The following is a 10467-nucleotide window of genomic DNA, read 5'->3' as shown; positions in this document are numbered from 1 at the left end:
TCTCTGTGCAATAGGGATGATGAGAACTGTCTACCTCCTGAGGTTGCCCCAAGGATTAAAAGAATGTAAGACTCTCAAAACAAGCTTCTGTGACATCCCATCCACAGTGCAGAAGGCCCCCATTATCCCTGCACTGTTCAGTTGGCTCTCCTTTGCTCCCCTTAATTGACCAAAAAGCAGCTTCTGGCACCTTGTAAATCCTTGACCTCGAAGAAGTGGGTGGCTAAAGGTGCCACAGTCAAGAATCCTCAGACACTCAGCTACTACCCTTCCCTTCAATTTTGCAGTTTATGACACTTTAGCCAGAAGCTAAGTGACTTGCGCAGGTGTTCCAAGGTTGGTGGCAGAGGCTCGATGGTGCATTTCTTTCCCTGCCATGGGCTTGTCATTGGCTTGCTAGAAGGAATTGCAAACTTCTACACCCCAGTAGGAGACACCCTGACTTTGATTCTCCCTGAGGCCTTTGCATTGTAAGGAAATCATTCCACCTGTCAGTCTGGTTGGGAAGCACCCAAACAGATTCTTTTCAAAAAGTCATTTTTGAGGTTATAGTCCAATTTTGACTGGTTAGAGACAGGTCAGACCTACTTACTTTGCTGGCTCAGCCTTTTTTTTTTTTTTTTTTTGCCCCTCACCACAAGCCTGGACAGGAGATGGACTGCTTGGTATCTGGTGATTGAGAGGTCCCAGGAGATAAGGGAGCATTTCTGTGAAAGGTTTTGCCAGAGCCTGTCAGGAACTTAATCTTAATCTTGACTGCAATGAATGACTTAACATGATAAGTGATCTTTGGGTTTAGGTGCCCAAATACCAGCCCCTCCTTAGTTAGCAGCCTTTTAGACCTAACCTTTTCTACCTAAGGTTTTCTTTAGTCTTTTTGAAAAGCAGGAAGGCCAGGTCCTTGTGAGGCTTTTCTCATTATGAGCTCTTGGCAGGTTCTTCCTTCCAAGTGGAGAACCCTTACCTCCTCCATTCTTTCTACATTCCCCTCTGATGTTCCAGAGACCTGCAAGGGACCTAGAGTTGTTCATTGGAGCCCTAGTCAGCTCTAGTGGCCAGATCTATGGTTAGGTAATCCTCCAATGGTGAGACTAATTCTCAGAGTTAGAATTAGGGGTCTGCCTGTTCTCACCAGCAGACCTGCTGGTATCACCTCTCCTTTGTTGACATATAGTTAAGCATAGCTTCTTACAGATCCTCGTACATAGCTTCTTACAGATCCTCGTACTCAGAGCCAACCCTGTCTTGTCTCAAAACTCTTGCTACTGGCAGAAGGTGATAAAATTGTGGCCTAGAGGCCAAATGTTTTTTGTTTGGCTTACAGAATTAGATTACTTCCCAACACATTTATTACTTTACAACATTAGATTACTTCCCAACACATTTATACCTGTAGTTACACATAAAAATCTGGATGCCTGACTTTTTGAAAGGTATGAAAAGTTTAGCAATACTATGCTGTCTATTCTTCATGCCACCAATTCGTTGGATCTGAGTAGATGCTGCCTGCCCCCTTCGTCCTTGAGTGGGTGGGGGTGGGGGAGGTGGGACCTCATTGTTCAGGAATCCTACCACACTTGGTTGCCTGTACCAGGACTCTGAAGGTGCTTTTCTCTTTGAGACCTTTTTCTGAATGAACTTAACGGTCCACTTTTAAAATACTAAATTTTATAAAGCCTTAACCAATCCAACCCAGTCCATTTATTGCACTAAATCAGAGGTTGTCAAATGGGGCAGTTTTTTACTCCCTCTACCTCAGGGCATTGGGCATGCCTGGAGTCTTTTGGATTGTCATACGGGGAAGGGGTGTACTATTGGCATCTAGCGGTAGAAGCCAGGACTGGTGCCGAGCATCCCGCAGTGCACTGGATAGTTCCCGTAACAAAGGATGATCTGGTCCAAATGTCAGTGGTGCTGAGACTGAAAAACCCTGATCCAGAAGCTTAACGTGAGTTATTGTGTCACTGTGCGTGTGGATGAATGATGGTCTTTACTCTTACTAAGAATTATATGATTCATTAACATTTTACACTATTCTGACTTATTTTCATGTCATAAATATCAAGCAGTTTACTTTTGCTTTCTTAGGGCTTTGAGTTAGAGAGAATTGGATGGAAGAACTTTACATTGTAAACTTCCAATGAAGCATAAAATAGTTTCCTCACATTAAGCTTTCAAATATGTATTTGAGATACCTGTCAAATTTGGTAAATGTTTGAGTTAAATTATAACAATTTTTTGGTAAATATTCTTCAGTGTCATAATAGTACTATTATCAATTGACTGTCTTGTATACTGATATAATATAGCTTTTGCTATATTAGTGATAGGTGAAAATCAGTTTTCTTTCAACGAGAAGGTTAATTTAGTGTTTTAATTTGACTTAAATGACTATGAATTTGAAATACATGTATTTCTTGGAACACTAGGTGGCCTCACAATCACAATTATTTTTACAAGGAACTACATCTTAAGTTTTTAAATATTTTTTGAAAGTTTTTTTTTTTTTTTTTTTCCCTAGATGGAGTTTTGTTCTTGTTGCCTAGGCTGGAGGGCAGTGGCGCGATCTTGGCTCAGGGCAACTTCTGCCTCACGGGTTCAAGCGATTCTCCTGCCTCAGCCTCCCGAGTAGCTGGGACTACCGGCATGCGCCACCATGCCCGGCTAATTTTTTTTTGTATTTTTAGTAGAGACGGGGTTTCACCGCCCAGGCTGTGTCAAACTCCCGAGCTCAGGTGATCCACCTGCCTCAGCCTCCCAAAGTGCTGGGATTACAGGCCTGAGCCACCGTGCCCGGCCGAAGTATTTTTTAGCAGTATGAAAATTGTTAATGAACAAATGAAATAAATCAACAAATAAACAAAATGGGAATAAAACATATTAAGTAAAACATTTAGGCCGGGCGCGGTGGCTCAAGCCTGTAATCCCAGCACTTTGGGAGGCCGAGACGGGCGGATCACGAGGTCAGGAGATCGAGACCATCCTGGCTAACACAGTGAAACCCCGTCTCTACTAAAAATACAAAAATTTAGCCGGGCGTGGCTGTGGGCGCCTGTAGTCCCAGCTACTCCGGAGGCTGAGGCAGGAGAATGGCGTGAACCCGGGAGGCGGAGCTTGCAGTGAGCTGAGATCCGGCCACAGTACTCCAGCCTGGGCGACAGAGCGAGACTCCATCTCAAAAAAAAAAAAAAAAAAAAAACAAAAAAAAAACATTTGCGTTCTGCATTTTAAAAATCTTATAACAGCTGGGTGTCCTGGCTCACGCCTGTAATCCCAGCACTTTGGGAGGCCGAGGTGGGCGGATCACGAGGTCAGAAGACAGAGACCATCCTGGCTAACACAGTGAAACCCCGTCTCTACTAAAAATACAAAAATTTAGCCGGGCGTGGCTGTGGGCGCCTGTAGTCCCAGCTACTCCGGAGGCTGAGGCAGGAGAACAGCGTGAACCCGGGAGGCGGAGCTTGTGGTGAGCCGACATCGCGCCACTGCACTCCAGTCTGGACGACAGAGCGAGACTCCATCTAAAAAAAAAAAAAAATCTTGTAACAGTAATCTATTGGGGCAGGGGGATAAATTGTGCCCTTGTTTAGAAGAAGACCTGTGTCATGCGCGTCCATGTGAAGAGACCACCAAACAGGCTTTGTGTGAGCAACATGGCTATTTATGTCACCTGGGTGCAGGCGGGCTGAGTCCCAAACGAGAGTCAGCCCAGGGAGATAAGGGTGGGGCCGTCTTATAGGATTTGGGTAGGTAAAGGAAAATTACAGTCAAAGGGGGGATGTTCTCTGGCAGGCAGGAGTAGGGGTCACAAGGTGCTCAGTAGGGGAGCTTTTTGAGCCAGGATGAGCCAGGAAAAGGAATTTCACAAGATAATATCATCACTTAAGGCAAGGACTGGCCATTTTCACTTTTGTGGTGGAATGTCATCGGTTAAGGCCAGGCAGGGCATTTGCACTTCTTTTGTGATTCTTCAGTTACTTCAGGCCATCTGGGCGTATACCATATACAGGCAAGTCACAGGGGATGTGATGGCTTGGCTTGGGCTCAGAGTCCTGACAACCTGTTTTTTTGTTTTGTTTTGTTTTTAGAAGAAGCCCGGTTTTTTTTTTGTTGTTGTTTGTTTGTTTGTTTTGAAATGGAGTCTCAGTGGGTCGCCCAGGCTGGAGCGCAGTGGTAGGATCTCTGCTCACTGCAAGCTCCACCTCCCCGGTTCAAGCGATTCTCCTGCCTCAGCCTCCTGAGTAGCCGAGACTACAGGCGTGCGCCACCACGCCTGACTAATTTTTTGTATTTTTTAGTAGAGAAGGGGTTTCACCATATTGGCCAGGCTGGTCTCAAACTCCTGACCTCGTGATCTGCCCGCCTCGGCCTCCCAAAGTGCTGGGATTATAGGCGTGAGCTAACACACCCGGCTCAAAGCCCTGTATTTTGAAGGTGAATGTTTTTGCTTCTTCTCTGATCAGTTACTAAAGTTGTTTTCCCTGTGCCTTTTGAGAATTATTTGAGAACTACTGTAAGCTTGTGGCACATTTCAGCATTTTTGTTGTCTAAAGGCAGCCTTATTTTAATCATGTACATTTCATGCTGCCTCCTTTGCCTACCATACAGCTTCTGTTGAAATGTCCACGTTATATTTTATTTTTATTTACTCATTTTTCTGTATCCATAATAAGAGTTAAAGGTTATATTTTAGCAATGTGTTTTTTTCCTCTGTTGTAACATGTTAAAGATTTAAAATTGAGCCATGATGTTAAACAGTGAATTGGAATTTATAATGGATTTCAGCAAGAATGATTATATAAGACTTTGGACCAAAGAGTGCCTGGATGACTGTGTAGGGGTATTGGGCTATGCCCAGCACCACATCTGATTGTCATTCAGGGGAGCAGCTAGGGCTGGAACTGCTGGGGTGTGAACACTGCGGTATTCCCTGTTCTCTTGTCTCAGAGCGAACTGTGGTCTCTATCCAGGTCTAATCCCAGTTAAAAAAAAAAAAAATCCAATGGTCTATTCTTTTGAGCTATATTATTGTAGAGAATACTGATTTGAAAAAACAAGGTCACTAACTAGAAATAAATTTTGAGCTGGGTGCAGTGGCTCATACCTGTAATCCCAGCATTTTTGGGAGGCCAAGGCGGGAGGATCACTTGAGCTCAGGAGTTCAAGATCAGCCTGGGCAACATGGCAAAACCCCATCTCTACAAAAAATACAAAAATTAGCTGAGTGTGGTGGTGTGCACCTATAGTCCCAGCTACTTGGGAGGCTGAAGTGGGAGGATGGCTTGAGCCCAGAAGGTGGAGGTTGCAGTAAGCTGTGACTGTGCCACTGCACTCCAGCCTGGGCGATACAGCCAGACCCTGTTCCAAAAAATAAAATAAAATAAAATAAATAAATCAAAATAAATAAAAATTGGAAATCTTGGGTATGACTTCTTTCTTGTACCATTCAACATTCTTGATGTTTACTAGGCCAGTCCAAATAATCTATTTCTTGTGTGCCTGTTTATGTCAGTTTTTTGTGACGTGTAAAGAAGTGGAGCTGAGAGTAACTAAATTAGAGTGAGGGAATAGCTGTTTGTGAATGTCCATGTGACAAATGACAAAACTGGTTTTCCAAGAGGGACAGAGCTTCTTCAAGTTGAACGTTGTATCATATATCATAACTGGGCAAGGTTGAGCTATTCAGATATTTATTTATGGATGTAATTTCATTTACTTGACATCCTAGTGTATTGTTGATGTCATGTGCATCCGTGTGAAGAGACCACCAAACAGGCTTTGTGTGAGCAATAAAGCTTTTTAATCACCTGGGTGCAGGCGGGCTGAGTCCAAAAAGAGAGTCAGCGAAGGGACATGAGTGTGGGGCCAGATAAGTGTGGGGCCGTTTTATAGGATTTGGGCAGGTAAAGGAAAATTACAGTCAAAGGGGGGTTGTTCTCTGGCGGGCAGGAGTGGGGGTTACAAGGTGCTCAGTGGGGGAGCTTTTTGAGCCAGGATGAGCCAGGAAAAGGAATTTCACAAGATAATATCATCGCTTAAGGCAAGGACCAGCCATTTTCACTTCTTTTGTGGTGGAATGTCATCAGTTAAGGCGGGGCAGGGCATTTGCACTTCTTTTTGTGATTTAGTTACTTCAGGCCATCTGGGCGTATACGTGCAAGTCACAGGGGATGCAATGGGCTTGGCTTGGGCTCAGAGGCCTGACAGTTGAGGAGCTGTATGTTGGTAAATTGATCGTCTTAGTTTTGCAAGAGGTTATACTTTTTTTCACTCTAATAAGGAGACTGCAGGAGGTTATACTTTTAACCTTGTGTTAAATTCTTTGTAAGGAAAATTCCTTTGTGAATTAGAATATAATTTGTAAGTTTATGCTGAATTTGGAGGGGGATTCATTGATTTATCATTCAACCTTATGTGGATGCCCTGTGGTAATCTTACTAGCGTAGGTTGAGCAAAAGGTGTGTGCTTGAGTTTGTTCCTATAAAATTTTTTCATGACAGCACCTGGAGAGTGGAAATGTGAAAAAAGATGAGGATCAGCACTTTCCAGAAGTGTTGGTCTAAGTTTTCATTTATTCACTATATGATTTTGAATGCCATCAACGAATACGTTTTCAATTATCCCTGAATCCTTTGGTCAGTTAGTGTCAGTAGGAGTTAGAAAAGATCCACGTGGCCGGGAACGGTGGCTCACACCTGTAATCCCAGCACTTTGGGAGGCTGAGATGGGTGGATCACGAGGTCAGGAGTTCGAGACCAGCCTGACCAACATGGTGAAACCCCATCTCTACTAAAAATACAAAAAAAATTAGCTGGGTGTGGTGGTGGGCGCCTGTAATCCCAGCTACTCAGGAGGCTAAGGCAGGAGAATCACTTGAACCCGGGAGGTGGAGGTTGCAGTGAGCCAAGATTGTGCCATTGCACTCCAGTCTGGGTGATGGGGGGGAACTTTCTTTTAAAAAAAAAAAAAAAGAGAGAGAAAGAGAAATACAGGCCCGGTGCAGTGGCTCACACCTGTAATCCCAGCACTTTGGGAGGCCGAGGTCATAGATCGCTTGAGCCCAGGAAATCAAGACCAGCTTGGGCAATGGTGAAACCCCATCTCTACCAAAAGTACAAAAATTAGCCAGGTATGGTGGCACACACCTGTAAAGTCCCAGCTACTCAGGAGGCTGGGGCGAAAGGATCGCTTGAGCTCAGGAGGTGGAGGCTGCAGTGAGCCTTGATTGTGCTACTGTACTCCCAGCCTGGGTGACAGAGCGAGACCCTGTGTTAATAAACAAACAAATAAAAGAGAAATACAAGCTGGGCTCAGTGGCTCACGCCTATAATCCCAGCACTTTGGGAGGCCGAGGTGGGGGGATCACCTGAGGTCGGGAGTTTGAGACCAACCTGACCAACGTAGAGAAACTCTGTGTTTACTAAAAATACAAAATTAGCTGGGCGTGGTGGCGCATGCCTGTAATTCCAGCTACTTGGGAGGCTGAGGCAGGAGAATCGCTTCAACCTAGGAGATGGAGGTTGTGGTAAGCCAAGATTGTGCCATTACACTCCAGCCTGGGCAATGAGAGCGAAACTTCATCTAAAAAAAAAAAAAAAAGAGAGAGAAAGAGAAATACAGGCCCGGTGCAGTGGCTCACACCTGTAATCCCAGCACTTTGGGAGGCCGAGGTCATAGATCGCTTGAGCCCAGGAAATCAAGACCAGCTTGGGCAATGGTGAAACCCCATCTCTACCAAAAGTACAAAAATTAGCCAGGTATGGTGGCACACACCTGTAAAGTCCCAGCTACTCAGGAGGCTGGGGCGAAAGGATCGCTTGAGCTCAGGAGGTGGAGGCTGCAGTGAGCCTTGATTGTGCTACTGTACTCCCAGCCTGGGTGACAGAGCGAGACCCTGTGTTAATAAACAAACAAATAAAAGAGAAATACATCTAATAATCTCCATCACTTATCTGTGCTTGGAACATTCAATATTAACTCCACCCTTTCCTTTTTCTCTAGGCAAATAAGGGCGAGACTGAAAAATCAAGTCACTCAGTTGAAGGAGGAAGCACCTGGTTTCATACCAGGCCTGGCAATATTACAGGTATTATGATAGTATATTTCCATTTCCATTAACGTTGTCTTTGCTTGATTTCTCAATATCATTTCACACCTCTCCCTCTACTTTCCTTTCCTTTTTTTTTTTTTTTGGCTGTTGTGTAATCTCATGCCTTTTCAGTCTCTCTTGACAGGTTCCCTCTCTTTGGCTCAGTTTCTAAACGTTGGCATATCCCTGCCCTTTGCTCTTCTCTGTGGATACCCTTTCTCTAGGCCAGTGTCTCTTAACTTTTGGTCTTAATAGGGCCCCTTTACAATCTTTTTTTTCCTTTAATTTAATGTATTTATTTATTTACTTTTGAGAGAAAAGGTCTTACTCTGTTACCAGGGTGGAATGTAGCAGTGCAATCATAACTCACTGTAGCGTTGAACTCCTGGCTTCAAGCAGTCCTCCTGCCTCTGCCTGCTTTGCATTACAGGCGTGAGCCACTGTACTTGGCCACCTTTACACTCTTAAAGATGTAAGACCTCAAGGAGCTATTGTTTATACAGATTTATCCATTAATGTTTACTGTATTAGAAATTAGGAAGTTTTGGCCAGGCATGGTGGCTCATGACTGTAATCCAGTACTTTGGGAGGCCAAGGTGGGCAGATCACCTGAGGTCAGGAGTTTGAGACCAGCCTGGCCAACATGATGAAACCCCATGTTTATTAAAAATACAAAAATTAGCTGGGTGTGGTGGTGGGCGCCTGTAATCCCAGCTACTCAGGAGGCTAAGGCAGGAGAATCACTTGAACCCGGGAGGTGGAGGTTGCAGTGAGCCAAGATTGTGCCACTGCACTCCAGTCTAGGTGACAGAGATTCTGTCTCAAAGAAAAAAAAGAGAGAGAAATTAGGAAGTTTTAAAAATGTTTATTCATTTAAAAATGCCAATAGTAAACTCATTTATTATATGTTAACATGAATAACATTTTATGGAGTAATAACTTTTTTAAAAACAAAATTTAGTGAAAAGAGGCATTATTTTATATTCGTACACACCTCTTTCCTGTATGACTTAATAGAAGAGAGCTGGAGTCTTATCTGCCTCTGCATTCAGTCTTTTGCTGCGTGCTGGTTTGATTGAAATGTATGGAGAAAATTTGGCTTCATACAGATGTGTAGCTGTAAAAGGGAAGAACTTTTTAAATAGTCTTTCCAGGTAATTGTGGGTATTTTTCTTTGATATTGTACCAGGACTCAGTAAGTAAAGTTTTAAAAGATTAGTTGCAATGTAGAATCTGAGACGCCATCAGTGAACTTTGATACTTTGTTACATCTTCTCAGACTTGCATACTTTGTTACATCAAAATGTTACATTTGGAATGAATATTTACCCCATGCATGGTTTTGTAACATCTTTTGTTCCTCATTTGGAAAATAATAGTTCCCTGAATTATGCAGATCTTCCAAATGTTAACATTTCATTATGCAATATGAAAGAATTGGAATCATTAACATCACCAAGCTCATCAGAGAAGTTTTCAAGTATTGAGAAGCTGTCAAGCTCACAGGGGTGGATAAAAAATTTTAACTTTCACCCAAAAACTCACGTTTTATCATTGGCAACAAATACAATTAATTGTTTCTCTGGAAATACCAGGCTCACTTTATTCATTTTTGAGAAAATATTTGTCAGATACTCAAGCCTGAATAATCATTGCTTGTCAGTTGTTATTTCAAGTAAAGATGGTGTTCCATATAAAAATGCATCTGTTTCAGCTAACAAGGCAAAAAAGCACAGTTGCAGCCTGGAAAACAAAGTGAGACCCCATCTCTACAAAAAAATTAAAAAATGAGCCAGGAGTGGTAGTACAGACCTGTGGTCCCAGCTACATGAGAGGGAGGCAGGAGGATCACTTGAGCCCAGGAAGTCAAGGCTGCAGGGAGTTGTATTCATGCCACTGTACTCCAGCTTGGGTGACAGAGTGAGACCCTGTCTCAAACAAACAAACAAAAAAGCACAAATACTTTAGTAACAACCACAGCCACTGTACTTCTGTATATAGCAGAAGTGCATTATGAGTGCTTCCCAATTCCTTACATAGACTATTAAAAACACATGCACTCAAGTTGACTCAGTACAGTAGTACAGTGGCACAATCTTGGTTCACTGCAACCTCCATCTCCCAGGCTCAAGTACGTAAGTGATCCTCCCACTCAGTCTCCAGAGTGGCTGGGATTACAGGCATACATCACCATGCCTAATTTTTTTTTTGAGACCGAGTCTTGTTTTATCGCCTAGGCTGGAGTGCAGTGGTGCATTCTTGGCTTACTGCAGCCTCCACCTCCCAGGTTCATGCAGTTCTATTGCCTTAGCCTCCTGAGTAGCTGGGATTACAGGTGCCTGCCATCACGCCCTGCTAATTTTTTTTTTTTTTTTTTT

General features: G+C 43.4%; 1 protein-coding gene across 1 annotated transcript in view; it reads left to right on the top strand.

Moving 5' to 3' along the window:
* MTHFD1 (methylenetetrahydrofolate dehydrogenase (NADP+ dependent) 1, methenyltetrahydrofolate cyclohydrolase, formyltetrahydrofolate synthetase) overlaps window positions 1–10467 on the top strand; it is a 73098-nt gene that overhangs the window by 5738 nt on the left and 56893 nt on the right. Inside the window, 1 exon segment of the mRNA XM_011949825.1 lies at window positions 8002–8086. Within this exon segment, the coding sequence (XP_011805215.1) occupies window positions 8002–8086 (85 nt within the window).

This window comes from Colobus angolensis, unplaced genomic scaffold (genome assembly GCF_000951035.1).
Source record: "Colobus angolensis palliatus isolate OR3802 unplaced genomic scaffold, Cang.pa_1.0 Scaffold3, whole genome shotgun sequence".
Lineage (NCBI taxonomy): Eukaryota > Metazoa > Chordata > Mammalia > Primates > Cercopithecidae > Colobus > Colobus angolensis.
This window is presented reverse-complemented; position numbering and strand designations above follow the sequence as displayed.